Source organism: Amblyomma americanum, chromosome 3 (genome assembly GCF_052857255.1).
Source record: "Amblyomma americanum isolate KBUSLIRL-KWMA chromosome 3, ASM5285725v1, whole genome shotgun sequence".
In the NCBI taxonomy this organism is placed as follows: domain Eukaryota; kingdom Metazoa; phylum Arthropoda; class Arachnida; order Ixodida; family Ixodidae; genus Amblyomma; species Amblyomma americanum.
In genome coordinates this window covers 145,764,232-145,783,973 of record NC_135499.1, presented here as the reverse complement: position 1 = coordinate 145,783,973, position 19,742 = coordinate 145,764,232, and the positions used below count along the sequence as shown (strand labels likewise).

At 50.3% G+C, this 19,742-nt stretch overlaps 1 protein-coding gene across 1 annotated transcript in view; it reads left to right on the top strand.

The window, feature by feature from the left end:
- The window catches only part of LOC144125092 (dual oxidase 2-like), a 51,442-nt gene that overhangs the window by 18,049 nt on the left and 13,651 nt on the right, over positions 1 to 19,742 (top strand). Inside the window, exons 10-18 of the mRNA XM_077658177.1 lie at positions 8,253 to 8,349; positions 9,281 to 9,468; positions 10,610 to 10,788; positions 12,745 to 12,866; positions 13,822 to 14,034; positions 16,290 to 16,403; positions 17,144 to 17,352; positions 17,707 to 17,892; positions 19,455 to 19,677. Coding sequence (XP_077514303.1) covers positions 8,253 to 8,349; positions 9,281 to 9,468; positions 10,610 to 10,788; positions 12,745 to 12,866; positions 13,822 to 14,034; positions 16,290 to 16,403; positions 17,144 to 17,352; positions 17,707 to 17,892; positions 19,455 to 19,677 — 1,531 coding nt within the window. The remainder of the gene's footprint in view (positions 1 to 8,252; positions 8,350 to 9,280; positions 9,469 to 10,609; positions 10,789 to 12,744; positions 12,867 to 13,821; positions 14,035 to 16,289; positions 16,404 to 17,143; positions 17,353 to 17,706; positions 17,893 to 19,454; positions 19,678 to 19,742) is intronic.

Sequence of the window (19,742 nt, the reverse complement as noted above, 5' to 3'; positions counted from 1 at the left end):
GTGACTGCATCAAGTTTCTGTGCACGATCAGCCGGTACCTCAATCTCTTCCCGGCTCAATACCAGACCGCCATTTTTGGGGAAAGGTGAGCGCTGCTCCGAAGCAGATGGTGCCGCTGCTTCTGAAAGACTCCTATTTTCGCCTTCACATGGTGTCCTTGGTCCCAGCACGCCTGGAGTGCTCGGTTGAACTTCTAGCGACTCTTCTGCAACTAAGTTTCCGACGCCAGTATAAAGGTCTCGCTCCACAGTATCCTTTCGCTCGTTACCTTCCTCGGAGACTACATCACTGAAGGGTGCAGCGGCAGTATCACTTCCTCGCGCCACAGGCTCCCTTTTTTCGGCAGTCGTGATCTGCTTATTTTCATTGATGGATTCAACAGTAGCATCATGACCTTGTGGCATGAGCACCTTTTTCTCATCTCGCGCGATCTGCTTATCTTCCGCGGAAACGACGTCATTGGAGCGATCAGTGACATCATCATGGCTTCGTTCCATGGGCACCATGTTTTCTTCACTGGAGATCTGCTTATCTTCTGCAAAAGCGACGTCGTTGAAGGGTGCAACAGCAGTAACACGGTCTTCCGCCCTACGCTCCACTTTTTCGTCTCTCGCAATCTGCTTATCTTCCGCGGAAACGGCGTCATTGGAGCGATCAGTGACATCATCATGGCTTCGTTCCATGGGCCCCCTGTTTCCGTCAGTGGTGATCTGCTTATCTTCTGCAGAAACGACGTCATTGAAGGGTGCAGCAGCAGTAACACGGTCTTCCGCCCTACGCTCCATTTTTTCGTCTCTCGCAATCTGCTTATCTTCCGCGGAAACGGCGTCATTGGAGCGATCAGTGACAGCATCATGGCTTCGTTCCATGGGCACCCTGTTTCCGTCACTGGTGATCTGCTTATCTTCTGCAGAAGCGAGGTCATTGAAGGGTGCAGCAGCAGTAACACGGTCTTCCGCCCTACGCTCTACTTTTTCGTCTCTCGCGATCTGCTTATCTTCCGCGGAAACAACGTCATTGGAGCGATCAGCGACAGCATCGCGGTTTCGGTCCATGGGCACCCTGTTTCCGTCACTGGTGATCTGCTTATCTTCTGCAGAAGCGAGGTCATTGAAGGGTGCAGCAGCAGTAACACGGTCTTCCGCCCTACGCTCTACTTTTTCGTCTCTCGCGATCTGCTTATCTTCCGCGGAAACAACGTCATTGGAGCGATCAGCGACAGCATCGCGGTTTCGGTCCATGGGCACCCTGTTTCCGTCACTGGTGATCTGCTTATCTTCGGCAGAAGCGAGGTCATTGAAGGGTGCAGCAGCAGTAACACGGTCTTCCGCCCTACGCTCTACTTTTTCGTCTCTCGCGATCTGCTTATCTTCCGCGGAAACAACGTCATTGGAGCGATCAGCGACAGCATCGCGGTTTCGGTCCATGGGCACCCTGTTTCCGTCACTGGTGATCTGCTTATCTTCGGCAGAAGCGAGGTCATTGAAGGGTGCAGCAGCAGTAACACGGTCTTCCGCCCTACGCTCTACTTTTTCGTCTCTCGCGATCTGCTTATCTTCCGCGGAAACGGCGTCATTGGAGCGATCAGCGACAGCATCGCGGTTTCGGTCCATGGGCACCCTGTTTCCGTCACTGGTGATCTGCTTATCTTCTGCAGAAGCGAGGTCATTGAAGGGTGCAGCAGCAGTAACACGGTCTTCCGCCCTACGCTCCATTTTTTCGTCTCTCGCAATCTGCTTATCTTCCGCGGAAACGGCGTCATTGGAGCGATCAGTGACAGCATCATGGCTTCGTTCCATGGGCACCATGTTTTCTTCACTGGAGATCTGCTTATCTTCTGCAGAAGCGAGGTCATTGAAGGGTGCAGCAGCAGTAACACGGTCTTCCGCCCTACGCTCCATTTTTTCGTCTCTCGCAATCTGCTTATCTTCCGCGGAAACGGCGTCATTGGAGCGATCAGTGACAGCATCATGGCTTCGTTCCATGGGCACCCTGTTTCCGTCACTGGTGATCTGCTTATCTTCTGCAGAAGCGAGGTCATTGAAGGGTGCAGCAGCAGTAACACGGTCTTCCGCCCTACGCTCCATTTTTTCGTCTCTCGCAATCTGCTTATCTTCCGCGGAAACGGCGTCATTGGAGCGATCAGTGACAGCATCATGGCTTCGTTCCATGGGCACCCTGTTTCCGTCACTGGTGATCTGCTTATCTTCTGCAGAAGCGAGGTCATTGAAGGGTGCAGCAGCAGTAACACGGTCTTCCGCCCTACGCTCTACTTTTTCGTCTCTCGCGATCTGCTTATCTTCCGCGGAAACAACGTCATTGGAGCGATCAGCGACAGCATCGCGGTTTCGGTCCATGGGCACCCTGTTTCCGTCACTGGTGATCTGCTTATCTTCGGCAGAAGCGAGGTCATTGAAGGGTGCAGCAGCAGTAACACGGTCTTCCGCCCTACGCTCTACTTTTTCGTCTCTCGCGATCTGCTTATCTTCCGCGGAAACAACGTCATTGGAGCGATCAGCGACAGCATCGCGGTTTCGGTCCATGGGCACCCTGTTTCCGTCACTGGTGATCTGCTTATCTTCGGCAGAAGCGAGGTCATTGAAGGGTGCAGCAGCAGTAACACGGTCTTCCGCCCTACGCTCTACTTTTTCGTCTCTGGTGATCTGATTATCTTCCGCGGAAACGACGTCACTGAACAGCCCACCTGTCATTTCACCTGGCACTGTGTACTCCTGTCTGCTAATGATGGAGTCATTCTTTGTGAAGTCCCAAAATGTTGGCTGAGGGCCAAAGAGCAGCATCTGAGGCGGAGGGCTGGAAGTGACTGGAGGTCTTTTCGTTGTTGTTATGGCGTCTTCCGTTAATCTCTCTCCCAAGGTTGGCTTAGCGGCATCTTCCAGTGCTCTAGATTCTTTGCCACTCTGGTCACTCAGCTGCGACTGCCTCACGAAAATGGCATTCCCTTCTGGCTTGGGTTGCGCAGCAGTGGTGCTTGGCCTTGGATAAGCTTCTGTTTGATCAGGAAGGGCCACTCCGTTTTCGGAAGCAGCTTGTCTGTCCACAGGAGGAGCTTGTGGAACGTTGGCCCAGATTTCCTGCTTAGTTCCACGACTGGCTGGAATATTATGTTCTTCCCGACTCGTTAATTTGTCTGTATGCGGAAGTGATGTCAACTGTAGTGTTGCTGAAGGCTGAAGTGCCTTTGAAAGGCTCTTGCCATTTTCTTCATACCTCTCAACTTGTTCCTCACTACCTATAGAGCTCATAGGAACGCCACGTCTCTCTTTTGTAGCCAGTTCGCCAGAACTACCACCAGGGCCCCGCTCCATAGCTTCCTTGTTTTCGTTAATGGATATCTGCTTTTCGTCCGCAGAAGCAACGTCACTAAGTTGTCCACCCTTCTCTTCGCCTGGCACTATGAGGTCATGTCTTCCGGTGATAGCAGTACCTTTTTCAATCTGATGATCAGGAACCGAAGTATGAGGGATCATCTGCGCGGTGGCATCGTGAGGGACAGGAGGTTGCCGCGTGCTAGGGGGGACAGATAAGATGCCACCTCGGTTGCCAACGCTTGAGGCAGCAAAGCTTCCGGCAGCCCCCGATTCTTGGTCGACGTCGTCGTCGAACAGCAACGTCTGCTTCTCAGGAATAACCTGTTCTTCCAGAGCTCCGCTTTGAGCCTTAGTATCTACTGTCGGCAAAGTAGTGTCTCTTCCGCGAATGAGAAGTTGCTCCTTGCTGATAACAAGTTGCTTTTGTGGAACTTGTGCTGGCAGAATACTGGTGCCATGCTCCTGATTAAGGCTGGCCAGAGCCTCCCTGTCTGCCTTACTGAGCACTTTGAACGGTGTCCACAGGTCGGCGGCATAAGGTGGAGCTGCATCCGAGAGGCTCTTTTTCTTGGTATCATACGCCTCTAGAGACCCCGTTGCTTCTTCTGATTCGGAGCCCGAAGGAAAGACGAGAGGCTCTTTCGGAGTCAAGCTGCCCTCGTCTGTTTCTGCGTTAAGCTCCCCAGGAGCCGTGCTATTCTTGCCTGTGACTTCTTTGTTCTGCGCTGGAACAGGCAAAGCTGACTGTTTTCCGCCAGCCTCGTTGTCGCCGCTACGTGTTGCTGCCTTCCCTGATGACCTGGTCTCCGCAAGTGTGTCATGTTGTGCAGAGGACTGTATCAAACTGCCTTCTCTTGCGGTGATGGGTTGTGCAGAGTAGTCTGGCGCGTATGTAGAGGCGGAGACGGCGGATGAAGGAACTTCTTGAACGTAGGAAGTCGCACCGGGAGAAGTGTGCTTTCTCGACTCCAAGGTGTCAACGGATTTTACAAGTGCTGAGGAGGTCACGGACGGTTCTTCTCGAGCGACTACTTTTCCCAGTGGCTGCGCGCCCTTTTCAATAATCAAAGGCGCCGAGTCAGTGCGAGCCTCAACGTCCTGAGCACCTTCCACTCGCAACGACAGGCCTCGCCCTTCCTTCGCATGTTCTTCAGAGGAGGCACCCAGCCCGAGGCGTCCGTCGTCGGCGGCTGACACAGACGCTGTCGAAGGCAGCACGGGAAAAGCAAATGACTTAGTGCGCGGATGTACGAACGGCGCTACAGCTGTGTCTTTCTTCACGTAGGCGGGACCTGAAGAGGCATCAGTTTCTGAAAACGGATCTGATGCTGACGCCTTATGATGAGACAGTTCATCGACGCTGAATGGCTCTGTAGAGCTTCGGTCATCGCGCCGCTTCCTTACTGACGACGGCAGTGAACCGCTTATCACAGCTGACTGGTCATCGGAGAGCTTCGACTGTAGGTCGTACCTGACTCGTTGCATTGGGGGTTGCGGCAGCCTCAGCTTTTCATTTGTCGACAGCGTTCTTTCTTTTCTTTCAGTGAGAGAATTGGACACGGAAGCTTCTGCCACAGGGTGTGTTCTTTGGGGGCCTTCAGATGACGATGACCTGTCCATCATGCCATCTTCAGGTTTTTCGTAGGCTGTGGCCTCAAGAGACTTAGCAGTTTCAGGCAGGTCGAGATAGGCTGCAGTTTGAGGCACCTGAGCCGACATTTCTCTGGAAGGGCTTTGGTAAGGGGAATGTGTGGCTGAAGGACGTGTTAACGGTATTCTGTGCAGATACACATTTGTGTTGATCCCCATAGGGGCCACTGGCGGCTTAGACTCTTCCGCAATGTTTTGCACAGGTACAATTGCCTGTCTGGCTTTGGCTGCCTCGTTTCCGAACAGCTCCTGGAATCTTGTAGAATCGCTCGAGGTCACTGAGCTGCTATCGTCGCGGGCTGCAATCCTGTTATCAGGAAACTCCACGAGAGCACTGCCCGGGTGCCTTATTCTACCCGGAGATGTCACCGAGACTGGCTGGCGCCCTTTTGGCGCAGAATTCACCTCAGAATGTCGGCGTGCCGTAACTTGTGATGTTTCAGTCTTGCCCATTTGACTGCCTGCATGCTCCTCGTAATAGCGGCCGTGACCAAACACATCCGTGGTTTCTGCTCTAAACGGGGAGGTATGTTCTGATGTGGAGTCGCCAGGACGGCGTGTCCTAGGTATGTTTTGTAAGTAAGGCGAACTCACGCTCAAAGTTCCTGGACTGAACAGTGGGCTTAATTGTATATCTGAACTCATGTCATATCCTCCATGCGAATCTACCTCAGTTTGTGGCGAAATGTGCAGATCTGGATGGAATGCGTACGCCGACTCCGTGGTCTGAGCTGTCACTGAACTTTCAGCCTCATGATCTATGCGTGTTCTTCCTGGAGGCATTCTTCCGCCAGCTGCGCTGCTCGCGTGTCGCTTGACCAAACGGTCCCGAACGTTTATTTCGAGCTGCGGTATAACAGACCTGAACTGTGTACAGCGCTCCCTGTACGTATCAAACTCATCTCCATCGTTCAGTGAGCCCCCGTGAGACAAGGGTATGCCGACAGGACTCTGTACGCTGACGCCCTTCGTCGGTTGCTCTCCTGTGCCATGTACAGGAGCGTTCGTTGATCCCGAAGGGTTAATGTCGCTTTCTGCTGACGTCGGCCGTCGCTCAGGCTGCGTGTCAGCGTCATCTTCGCCTGAAGGTAGACCCATACCCGCCATACGACTCTTTCGTGGCGCTGGGGAGGGCGCCCCCTGCCGTTCCCGGGGTTTGTGCGCGTCGTTCACTTCGAGCTTAGAAGCCGTCTGAAATTGCACGCCGAAGCGTGGTGCCGGCGCTTGCCGCTGCCCCTCAGCGGCATGTTCCCTGCAGCTGCAGTCAGCGTTGGACAAGTCGACGTAAGTGAACACCTGCGATTGCCTGGACCGTTTTGTCTTGCTGCGGTGGCGGTGGCTCTCGGAGTCTTCGGAGCGCAGCCGGTGGTACTTGGCCGAGTCGGATTCGCAGAGGCGCAGCACCAGTAGACAGCCCAGAAGAAGAAGCGACAGGAAGATGAGGGCCCCGAGAACGAGGAGACCGATGAGTAGCGGCAGCATTACAGCTTCGTCCTCGCCGACGTGCTCGATGAGGATCTCGGAGATCGGGTCATTGTCCCGAGCGTGTTTGTCGACCGTCACCGCCGTGATGTTGGCAGCGCGCGTGGTTCTTAAGGCCAATGGAAATGTCGCCGCCGGCGACCAGGTCAATAGTTGCACCAACAGGACCATGGTCGCGGTGCGGACCAGCGATCGGGCGCCCCAAGTCATGGCTGCCCCCGACGCATGGCCCCGCGGCTATGCCGCCATTTGGACTGGATTGTTGGGGTTCCGGTCACGTGGCTGTGAACAGGAGCCCAACATCCGGTTGCGCAGTGGCCTTTTCGTGAAGAAGACGAGTGACGGAAAATGAAAAGGGGTTCAGAAGTAAGACGCTCAATGATAATCCGTTTTGCTCCAGTGCTGCACAGCTGCTCTGCAATGTGCTGTATATTAAAATAAGCTATTTACGATTCTCCGAGCCGCTGCACGTAAGCTGTCAGCAGAAAAAAGATGATGACGCAATCGTAACGCTTCTTCATCGTTGTCGGAAACTTGAACACTTAACACAAAATTTATCCAAATAATCCACTCCTTCTCCATGAGTGCGTTTGTATCCGCAGTGCACCCTGGCCAATCCCCGCCGTGGGTATGTGCCGTTAAGCCTGACGACGTCATCATCATCATACCGCGTGATTAGTCTTCGCGTCTTTCTTTTCCGGCCAGCCTTTCTTTCGGTTGGTGTACAATTTGTCAAGGATGGAACGTAGCAAGCGTGCCCTTACACTCATTAGTCTTCTGCCTTCCATGCATCTTGCTTTTTTTATGAAACATTTTTGTATATCAGGAATTTATTTCCGCCGTAAAATCAAAGATAATTTCCCCTTCTTATAAGCATGATGCCTTTGCCGAAGGAAGAACAATTGAAACAGAGCACCACATCGTAGCTCCCCGAAAGATGAAGCATAATATTAATAATAATTGGTTTTGGGGGAAAGGAAATGGCACAGTATCTGTCTCACATATCGGCGGACACCTGAACCGCGCCGTAAGGGAAGGGATAAAGGAGGGAGTGAAAGAAAGGAAGAAGAGGTGCCGTAGTGGAGGGCTCCGGAATAATTTCGACCACCTGGGGATCTTTAACGTGCGCTGACATCGCACAGCACACGGGCGCCTCAGCGTTTTTCCTCCATAAAAACGCAGCCGCCGCGGTCGGGTTGATGAAGCATCTGCTCATTCAAGTTCAAGTTCCTCGGGCACAAGCATCTCCGCTGACGTTGTTCACCAACGCTACGACGAGCTTGCCTTTTTTTGTCGTAGTGTCATGCTTTCAAATAGAATTGATATTCTACTACCTGCTTGTCAAGAAGAGCCTTAAAATGCGGCATGAAGTGAATCTTTCCCAACCGTTCCATTCTTAAAAGTGTTTTGAAAGCGGCCGAGCTTAAGACTGGATCCGATGTAACTATGAATGGCACGTAGTTTGGCAAGAACACCAGTTCGAATTCTTTCTGCTTTCTGCGCATTTTAATGCGCTGTCAGAGCGCATAAAAATGTGTGTCGGTTTAAAAAGAACCGAGGCATAATTTGGTTTGCTTGATCTGCAAGATGCGCTTTTCGCAGCCAGAAGACAGCAGGCTCCCTTCCGCTTAAAACTGCCTACGCAATATCACTTAGAGTAAGTAAAGATATTGTATTCTGCACCCCAAACAAGATATTCCTCTCTCCAGCTGTTCTGTGTCGCTTTGTGTATGTGTTGGAAGTGGGCTGCAGATGTTAATTTCCCCGCAATTTGGTTTGGGATCGCAGGAGGCACTGCTAGACGGCGGCATCGAGCCCATGATTATGGGGCTGAGCTCCCAGGCTGCAGAGCGTGAAGACAACGTCATAGTCGAAGATTTACGAGGTGAGCCGATCTCTGCGCGAAGCTTATTTAGAGATTCGTTTCGTTATTATCCCCCTACAAGATGCGTAACGTACCCTCCACAGTGCTGTGGCAAAAGCAGCGAGAATGCATAGCTGCGGGTCGCCAATGTAGCTACGGGCAAAACTCTGAAGGTGCTTTCGTTTCAGATTAATAGTGAATTAAAATTCCAATGATGAGTTTTTGAGCCACGTGAACAGACCTTGATAAAAGCCTCGACTATATTGGAGCGCTTCGGTTCTTTTTTGCGCAAATATGTATTGAGAGAGGTGATCAGTGAGTCCCCCCTCCCCTACATGCAAAGCGACAGCGACACATGGAAGCGACATGCAAAAATAATGCCGTGCTAAGCAATGTGGCGCATGTTAAAGAGCCCACGGTCTAAATTAATCCCGAGCCCTCCACTACTCCGTCCTCATATCTTACGCCTCTTCCGGGCGCTAAGCCCTAGCTACCAATTCCACTACCACTTGATTTTGTATGTCATGTTGTAGGAATGATGGGACATGTTTAGCCTACCCCGCCTTATACAGCCCGGACCTAACGCAATCGCACTTTTGGCTGTTCATCCAATATGACGCAAGATCTGAATACTACGCGCTTTGCATTTAAGTGGCCACCAATGTAGTGCGTCGTTATACAGGAACGGGGCATTGTAAACTGTCGATTGTCTTGGAGGTCGATGACTTAATGGCTCACAGCCCAAAAGACAAGGCTCACCTAACACCTCTTGCGCATGGAAGTTGAGTCTTGAGTGAAGCAAACCCCCACTACGCTTTCTTATTCCCATCAGTATAATTGCAATTGGCATATCTGCCCCGGGAAACACACGTGTCGGCCACATCATAATCCATATGATCAGCTCCGCTTCTGTCGTCACAAGTGTGCGACATTGGTGGAACGCGGTTCGCAGGGCGGGTGTTCGGCCCACTGGAATTCTCCCGGAGAGACCTGATGGCGGTGAACATCCAGCGAGGGAGGGACCATGCCATCCCAGACTACAAGACCGCGCGCCGCCTGCTGGGCCTGAAGCCGGACTTCAGCACTTTCACTGAAATGGGACAGAGGATATCGCCTCTGCTGTACTCAGAGAACCCGAAGGTACTCGCATAAAACGTCTCGAGCTCAGCTTTGTCGATTTTCTGCGATTCATGGGCCTGAAGCTCGCCTGTAGACGCTGGAAGAACAGATAAATTAATTTTCTTTCAGAACAGTAGCTACCATAAAAGCTAAGAACGTGAAGGTGGCTCATTGGTTAGGGCGCTCGTCTGCTGATCCGGAGTGCCCTGGTTCGAACGCGACCGCGGCGCCAGCGGCAGCGTTTCGCTAAAGGCGCGCGTGTGCTGTGCGATATCAGTGCACCTTAAAGATCCCCAGGGGGTCGAAATTATTCCGGAGACCTCCACTAAGGCACCTCTTTCTTCCTTTCTTCTTTCACTACCTTCTTTATACCATTCTTTGCAGCGTGGTTCAGGTGTCCGCCAAGATGTGAGGCTGAGACATTTCCTATCCCCAAATCTAATATTCAATTTTCAAAAACAGAACAGATGTGGGGGAAAGTTTTGGTTTTTTGGGGAAAGGAAATGGCGCAGTATCTGTCTCACATATCGGCGAACACCTGCACCGCGCCGTAAGGGAAGGGATAAAGGAGGGAGTGAAAGAAGAAAGGAAGACAGAGGTGCCGTAGTCTAGGGCTCCGGAATAATTTCAACCACCTGGGGATCTTTAACGTGCTCTGACATCGCGCATCACATGGGCGCCTTTGCGTTTCGCCTCCATCGAAACGAGGCAGCCGCGGTCGGGTTCGAACACGGGGATACCGGCTCAGTAGACGGGCGCCCTAACCACTGAGCCAACCCGGTGGTTGAAAGGCTGCTTAAAAACAGATAATTTCTATTGAAGAGCGCCCTCTCTCAAGTCTCCATCACGAAGTGTCATCTGTTGTCATACAGCAGCGTATAATATCAGCATTTTCGGGCACTTCATTCTCCAATATTTTTAAGTAAGCTCTCTTTGACGCTGTTTAGTTTGTTTAAAGACATAACACAGCTTTATTGCTGCTGTCGTGAAACGCGAAAACGAATATACGAGGGACTAATCGAAACACAGACCTATTCGAAAAGCTGTACAATTCTTCGCCCCCTTAGGCGGAAACTCGGGAAAGGGTATTTCAGTGCTTTTCAGATGACCCTCAACGGTGACTTGTGCGCCAAGCTGATCTACGCGTGCCTGATGAACGCAGCTCTTCGACGAGGTCCTGCCGTCTCTGTACGGCAACTCGACGGAAAACGTGGACATGTGGGTGGGCGGACTCCTGGAGACCAGCGACAGGCCGGGCCCGCTGTTCCAGACCATCATCCGCGACCAGTTCCGCAGGATTCGCGATGGGGACCGCTTCTGGTTCGAGAACAATGGAACAGGGTATACGTTTGTGCGATTTTTACCTTTATGCTAGACACGTTCACCTTCAATCAGCTTGAGATCCGTATGGGCGGCTCAGCATAGAGGGTGAGGCAATCGTTCACAGACGCGAAGGTTTCATTTGTGTTGCATCATATGTGAGAACGGATCCGGGGTGGAAGTGAACAGAATGTTCTTCGAACGAAAGAACGAAACTAAGGCGGGGTATGGCAGACTTCGAGTGTATCTTTATTTAAAAGGGGGGGAAAGAGATCTCACTTTTGTTTTAAATATTGGTACTGTATAATAATAATAATTGGTTTTGGGGGGAAAGGAAATGGCGCAGTATCTGTCTCATATATCGTTGGACACCCGAACCGCGCCATAAGGGAAGGGATAAAGGAGGGAGTGAAAGAAGAAAGGAAGAAGAGGTGCTGTAGTGGAGGGCTCCGGAATAATTTCGACCACCTGGGGATCTTTAACGTGCACTGACATCGCACAGCACACGGGCGCCTTAGCTTTTTTCCTCCATAAAAACGCAGCCGCCTGTATATACGGTAATGCTATGCGAAAGCGTTCCAGTAGAACGTCTTTACTTAACGTTACTGTGTACCGCTACGTTACCGCTAATGTCATTTCTGTGACATGTATTCTCAGTGTCGCTGCAAAACAGCTCGACCCCTGACAAGAAGAAAAAAAACTGCCTCCAACGTTTAGTTTGCGGTTTTTTGCTGCTAGGATATTTAGAGCGAAAGAAACAAGAAAAAATCAACGCAGTAAGAACATATACGTGCGCGAGTGGATCAAAAACGGTCAGATTACGTTGTCGATATCCTGCCTTCAAAACTACTCTTTCATCAAGCCCTGCGACACCACTAATTAACTCCGGAGTCCCCTGTAGCTGCTATATGGACGTAACGATATGAAGCAGTATAGGTCGAGCTTCGGAGCACTGAACTTACCGCACCGGTCTTGCCGTTGTACAAGCAGCGGTAATGTGAAACGGAACGTTTATTACGGGTCCCCAGGGTGCAGGTCCCCGAAATAGGGTGTATACGTGTACTGTTTTTTTTTTCAATGTTCACTCCTCACCAGACGATATTCCGTCGTACTGTTGATTACACATTTGGTTTTACTTCTGCATTGAATCTAAAAAAAGAAAACATTTTGCGCTTCATGGTTTCGAACCATAACCGCGCAGCAAACGAAAAAAATACAAGGTTGCTTCTTACTCATATTCGGTGAGTGATCGTTCGTCAAGTGAAAATTACTTGTTCCCTCGAATAAATCCGAAATTCTGGACTCTGCCTTCAAAATTATGACAAAGTTCTATACTTAATGCTGAATCACGCCGAAGACAGCTGAGGCTTGAATTCATTTCCCTAATTTTTGAGAATAGGCTTGAAAAAGCGCCAGTCACCTTATGTAACGCCAGCACTAACATGGAACACAAGACATCACCATCTTGGCCCACTGGCACACTGCTATGCTCCAAGAGATGCATTTAAATTTTCCTTTTTTCCTTGGTCAATATCGGACTGTATCGATGGTTTACAGACAGCTTGTGTGACGAAAAATTGTACAAGTTTGTGCTTGCTTGTTCTTGATTGGTTCATTATTGTTTTATGTATTCTATCGGTCATTCTACTTTATATTCATGATTCCTGCGAGTCCTCATGCCACTCATGGCACAGACCCAAGTTGCTCTTCCGCAGCAACCAATCGTTAATTGAACTGCCGCCTGGGCAGTTTGCTCACAATGCGTGGACAGGGCTTCACTCTTTATCCGCGACATGGCCGCTCTAATGCTAACGCATAAACAAACAGATAAATAAACAGATATTTCTTCCTCTCGTACTTTCCTCGTGCACACTAGCAGGAGCAAGGAGATGTGAAGCCAAAGAAGTGGGAGGGCACCGTTGTAGTCATTTTCGCCCGTGTGTGCCCTTCACTAAAGCGCTGTGTTTTTTTTTTCAGCTTCTTTTCGCAGGAGTTGATAGAGAAGATCAAGAAGCTTCGTATCTATGACGTCATCTTAACGGCGACAAACATCACTAGCGGAGATATTCAGACTAACCCCTTCCGTCTGCCTTCTGAAGGTGACTTCCCTTTGCTGGCTACGTCTTCCCTGTTCTGATCATAAACTCCGGTTCTCGTCACGTTTGTCAAAAAGCGAAGCGTTGGAAAAAAAGAGCGCAGCAGTTTTTGACACTGATGAAGATGACATGTTGAAATATAGATAAACTGAGTAGAAGGGCCGCTTCACCGCGCTGTGCTCACAAACGTAATGTCTCGGCAACGTTCCTTCGGTCTGTAAGTCAATAAAAGGGGGTGAAAATAAAGAAAAAAATGTTCATGGCGAACCAACAGTGCCGAAAAATACCTAACCAGAAAAAGAGAGAGAAAAATATAACTGAGATAAAGATAAGAACGAAGAGGGAAAAAAGTACACAACGCGACCGATACCATTGGACGTGTTGCTCTTTGTTTTTTCTTGTAATTATTTGCACGGAAGTTTTTTCCTTTATGAAACGCAGTTGCCATGTCACACTCAGTGCGTATATAGTTCAAATACCACATAATGCAGATCGGTGCTACATTTGCGTCTTTTTTTTTTTTCATTGTATTTGCGCAGCGCGCCTATGGCATAGCCGCGCAAGCTGGAACTAAAATGGTTGCCTACAATAGGGGTGTGCCTTTAGCCATTACTTCACGGATATGTTTACAACCAGCAGCGGATTTTAAAACCGAGCGCAAAATTCGCCGTACTTCATTCTTAAGAATGACTGTATGGAGTCGATCATTTCTACTCAAGGAATCAGTATCATCTCATTCATTTGATATTTGTTCAAGCGCCTTACACAACAGGCCAGGCAGCGCCAACTTTAGTCTCTACTGAATGCTCCGGCAAGTATGTATCCGGTAAAACACAAAAGAGAGGCAACCAGTGAGAGCGTGACCCGGATTTTTTGTCACCAGGCAGTGTTCGAAGCATGGGGGCGTGTCCCACATGCACGCCGATACAACATGTGTTCTCCCCTCGACTGCTTCCAGCAAACCCCGGTTTGCAGCAGGAATGCATGAACCAGTTGACGAAGCAGTACCCCTGCACAACGGTGGACAACCGAAATGTCACTTGCTACGCTCTGCCGCCGCTCAACAGTCAGCGCGTCGAGAGCTGCACACAGCTGAAGACGTTCGACTACTTCAGCGAGAGCGAGGTCTCCTACGCACTCACCTTCCTCGGACTGGCACTCTTCGTGGTCGGTGAGCGCACCTCTCTAAGCGACTATACCTACGCAGGGTGCTAACAGAAAGGTATAGCGCAGTGCTGACGAATACTGCTACCGTTTCCACAGCTGTCGAGCGCCAGCCGCGAAGAGTCATCATGCGCATGCGCCGTTCCTTGCATAGATAGATAGATATAGATAGATAGATAAAGAGGAGGAGGGAAAGGCAGGGATGTTAACCAGAAAGGGGTTCCGGTTGGCTACCCTGCACTGGGGAAGAAGGATTAGGGGGCTAAAAGGAGGAAGAGAGAAGAGGAAAAAGGCATAACACACACACACACGCACAACGCTGTCACAATTTGTCACTCAATCCAGTCGCTCTCAGGTAGGCAAAGAGTGCCTTGTATGCCTTGAGGGCAGTCGACTGCTGTGGCCACGGACCGAGGATATTTTGCTCTGTTAATGGGCGAGGATCGAGGCGGTCCAGGGCACAACACAGTGTATGTCTTGCACTCGCAAATGCAGGGCACTCACAGAGAAGATGAGCGATGGTCTCCATCGGTAACAATAGTGGTGGCGTGATAGCTTATAGTTATAACGTCCTTTTACAAGCGCATGTGTGGGGAAGACGAGACCGACTCGGTTCTAGCCTTCTTCAGTTGTTTGCAGGGCAAGTACAGCAGCCACGCAGGAGTGGTAACCAGGAGTGGTAATGCGTATCTCCGTCATCGTGCGTGTATTGGCGTGACGCACGAAAGTTTTGGCGATGCCGCAAGATATGCATTCTACAATAATTGCTGAGAGTATAATAATACAATAATGCTTAGAATGCAACTGCCTTCTATAGTCGTTATCATCATCATCATCGTACTGATCGTAATAATCCTCATTATAACTTGCGTAGCCCGAAGTCACAGGGAACGATCGTGAGGATTGCTCGGAATAAAAATAAAGAAAGTTCGCCTGACGACTCACGACGAGTCCCTCTTGATTTTTAGGCTAGGATTATACCCCAAAACTGGACGTGAAAAGCTCTGCAAAAACCGTATGCCGGGCACCAGCGCAGGCCTGTACTCCGTGGCGGTAAAGGTAGAACTAGGCTGAAGTACAGTTAAAACTCGCCGTAACGATGTTGATGGGAGCGCACGATTTATTCGTTATAGCCGTTCCTTCGTTACACCCTTAGGTTACCTTAGTCGCACCTCTCGCATATCAGCGGGCTTCTTGTCTTCGAGAAGATGCAGGACAACATAGCTAGCGTTTAGTCTGCATGCGGCCTGTGTTGAAGGAGCCTTCAACACGCATTCTGAGCGCTGCAGAACCGACCGAAGATAAGTAAACGAAGTGAACATGTTAGCCTTGTCAAGTGTGCGCGCTTTGTTTTCGTTTTCCGCGGCCCCTGGAAAACAAACCTTGAACTAAGAACGCAGTACAAGACAAGGTGAGGCCTATTCGCAACAATGAGCTCCGTTTCGGAGCTGAATCCCACACCGCCTGCGGTGAGAGAGGCCATGTGGCGACGATTCCGTCACGAGTGCCCGCTGTGGTTGCTTTCCCTGCATGACGAATGAGCATGCTAGCCATAACACTTCACTTCATGAGTGCAATGGGCAGTGGAGAATGAGTACACCAAACTGAAGGCTGTCTAAGAAGCATTTGATAATTTGATAAAGACTCCTTCAACTTTCATTTTACAACGATGCCATTAATCTTGGCGTTGTGATACCAACGTCCGTTGTGACAATCAACGTGCATGGTTTTCAACCAGTTTTCGCCCACTTCACAGAGGACACCACTTCTTGTGAAAAAGGCGGATTTCAATTTGCCGCAACGCATGGCACACAACCATTGCGCACCCTTACCAATTAACGTACTCAGCGCAAAATGGTCACTAATTTCACTTGGCGTTCGTTGTACCCATATCGTAGGAAACGTCCACTTCGTTAAAACGAGATATCAAATACATAAGCCTTCATAGGAGCCTTCGAGAGGAATGGCTATTTCTTCATTATATCCATTATTTCGTTATAAGACGTTTCGTATAATAGCGAGTTTTGGGTGTGACTATACTTCAGTTTGCCCCACATAAACATCAATCGCCTAGTACCTTTCCCCCAAAAGCCAAGCGCTTCTCTCTATCATTTCGCGCCACCTACTTCACGTAATGAATTTCCTGCAGCTGCGCCATTGCTTTAATGTTCAGACCTGCAGTTTCGTTGTTACTTAACGACCAATTTCTTTGGCTCTTGTCTGATTTACACATAATGGACGCGTCTCTCATCGCGGCCCCAGGATGCGTGCTGCTCCTCCTGTTCCTAGCCCAGAGGCGGAAGCACTTGGTGGCCGAGGAACGCAAGAAGCTGAACCGACGCCGGTCCCGTTCGGGCGCCAAGGACACCGCCATACGTGAGTGGATCCACACGTACGCGCGAAACTTGCCTACCGCAACGTTTCTTGTAGACCTGAGAAGTCATGCAACGCGGTCTTGCTCGACAGATGCATCCTGAATCTGCAGCTGTAATTAATGTTTTTTTGCATTTTGGTGCTGTATGCTACTCGTTTTCACCGCACCGTAATTTATGTTCAGTGTTAATGTCCACACTTGGGCCATTTAGGTAAATAAAAGTAGTTGCTTTGGCTTAATGCAGGGGTGAGTAGGAGGTGACGGTACCTCGCAGTGCTGAACAGAAAGTACTCCGCCAGAATCCTCTGATCGCCGCGGTGAAGCGACACTCATAGGGAACCATGTCACGGGCGTATTTAAGGGGGCATGGACACACCAAAGCGATACATTTTCAATTGAAGAACCGCGCACTGCTCCCATGCCCCGCTCTTGTTTTATCAGCGATTAATGCTCAAAAATGTGCAGGGTATACCGAATCCCTCTCTCCAAGAGTTTCCCGTTATTCCGACCCTTTTAAAATTTGCAAAAAAGAAAACGAATTTGATTGCAAAATGGGTTCAGTTTGTGTTGCTCGGTGACCGCGGGTAATGAATAGCTTGTTTCTATACGCCTAGAAAATGCTTTCATATCCCCAACGACTGGCGAAACTTCTGCGTACCACGTGCTGTGAAAGCCGTGATTAATATCGGGGATGACATCTCATACGAATTGGCATTTCACCCCCGGCGGTCACACGACGCAGTGCGCGAGTGGCAGGGTCATCGGCAGGGCTACCGCAACGTGGTGGCGCGCTTCATGGACGACAAGCGCAGCCTGGTGCTCACAAACGCGGCGAGCGGAGGAGCGCTGCGCAGCATCGACTTCCGCAAGGTCCAGTCCGTCTTCATCCACGCGGCCTCGTCCAAGAGACGCCACTTCTGTTTGCTTAGGGTCCCCAAGGAGTACGACCTGGTACGGACCACATCTTTAATTTTGCGCACTCGTTTATCTCGTGTGTCGACCGCGATAACGCGGAATATATGGTTATATTTGAAGTGGTCATTACCACTTCGCCCCCGCATGTCCTTAACCGACGTCTTCTATGATTCTTTTAACCTCCCCCCTCCTTTCTGTCCCATTACATCCCCTCCTTCCTACCCAATGTTGAGTACACACCCGAAACCGTGTTATGATTAACCCCGCCGCCTTCCCTCCCCCTCTTTTTCTCTCTCTTTCTCTTTAAGAGGCAATCGTTTATAAGGTAATGAAACATCCCATGGACTCACGACATGAACTGAGTGCTCCGGCGAACGGACTTGTCCGCAGGTGCTCAAGTTCGACGCTCTCGAAGACATGGAGTCATTCGTCGCGCGGCTCGAGGACTTCCTGGGCAACATCGGAGTTGGGCGCGAGAGGCGCCAGATGGAAGAGAGCGTGCTGCTGCGAGACGCGGTCACCCTCGAGCACCGCCAAAAGCAGTTGGACAAGTTCTTCCGCGTAGTCTTCGCTCAGGTACGCAAAACGACGCAAGTCTTCACCGCAATACTGTATGAGTATCTGTTCTTCACCCTGTTTCAATCTGTGTCCGCTGTTGGCAGGGTCATACTGGCCTTGTGGCATAAAGGCACGGCTGGGCCTAACCAAACATAGTAAATCTTAACTTACAGTCCAAAAGTTTTACTTCCCAGCACTAAGTTTCTATGGTTCCATTCAACGCATGGCTGATTGTATTCTCTGATACCCTCCTTACGTCCTTAAAGGATCGTTGAAAAAGGTGTTTGAGGTTGTCCATGAAATGCTCGCATTATGTAGAGTAAAGGCCGACAAGCGTTCATGCTGTGTAGAAGACCTCAAAAGCGAGCTGATAATTTACGATGCAACTTTGAAAATTCCCGCTTCCTTGCCTAGAGGCGACCTGCGGTGCTGGGCTTTCGCCAGAATCCGCGCTCGTTACGTCAGCATCCGCGCTCGTTACGTCACGCAGTGCTCGTTACGTCAGCAGCGGACTGCTAGCATTGGTTCGCGCGAGTCGGCAGCCGGCGGAGGAGCGCCGGCATTTCAGCGTGTAAAAAGTGAGGAGAGTAGAGGAAAAGGCGCGAAGACGCGAAAGCTCAAATTTTGAATACAGATAGCTCAGCTTCCACACAACGCATCAAAAAAATTCCTGTTAGTGGGTACTTGTGAACCGGAGTCCTTTAGCATCCTAGGCACAACGCATCTTTGTTGAGACCCATTTCGCAGCCCCTAAAAAATCGCTACGTTCAAGCCTGGGAAATATTTTCTAGCAAACCGGTTTGGGAGTACTCCGCCAGACATGTTTCTTTCACAATAGTTACTTCCGTATTGATTTTAACTAAGTGCCAAGCTATGCATGCCATATTATTGCCCTGAAGTTATGAATTAACAGAGCCCTTCGGTACGTGCGTGTCCCTACGAGCTTTCATATGTAATGTCTCTCTGTGTTCGAGTAAATGGCTTTACTCCGAGACTGCCACACTGCAACATACTCACCTCTATTCAGTGCTAAACTAATAATCTCAGTCTGTCTCTCACCTGTGTTGCCCAGACAGTAAGGTGAAAAGTCATACATAAGAACTTGCTATGTTTTTATTTCCTTTTCAATCAACACGCCCTGGACCTTCTCCGAACCAAAATTAGCGCCACCTACAAGAGTTACCACGAATCCAGCGCAATGGCTCGTAGTCTATGGCATTATGCTGCCGAACCCAAGGTCGCGGGATCGTGTCCCGCCAGCGGCGACCGCGTGTCGGTGCAGGCGACGTGCAAAAATGTCAGAGCATTAATTAATCTCCAGGTGTCTAAATTAATCAAGAGCTCCCATCAGAGCCCACGAACGTGCGTCTTCGGGATGTTAAACCTCACCTATACCATCACCATAGTTATCGCACGCACCGTACCTTTCCTCTTGAGCTGCTGTTAGCTCTTTTTTCTCCCGATACCCCTCAACGCATTGTGCAGCGAGGCTGACATTGTCGCATGTCACATTAGTCAAGGTTGTGTGACGTTGTGATTGACCGGGTGCGCTCCTGCGCTGGGGCACGCGAATCGAGCAGGCGTTCGGCATCGAGCACGACCAGAAGGAGATCCTGCAGCTGGACGCGGCACAGGCGCGCGACATCGTCAACCTGGAGCTGACACAGGCCGAGTTCGCCGCCGCCCTCTCCATGCACCCGGACTCTACATTCGTGCAGCAGATGTTCGCCCTGGTCGACTTCGACAACAACGGCTACATCTCCTTCAGGGAGTTCCTCGATATGATAGTCATCTTCGCCAAGGGTATGTATGTGCTTCTACAAGCACTATGCAGGCCATCCGTTTCAGCATGGGCTTTGTGTGGGGCC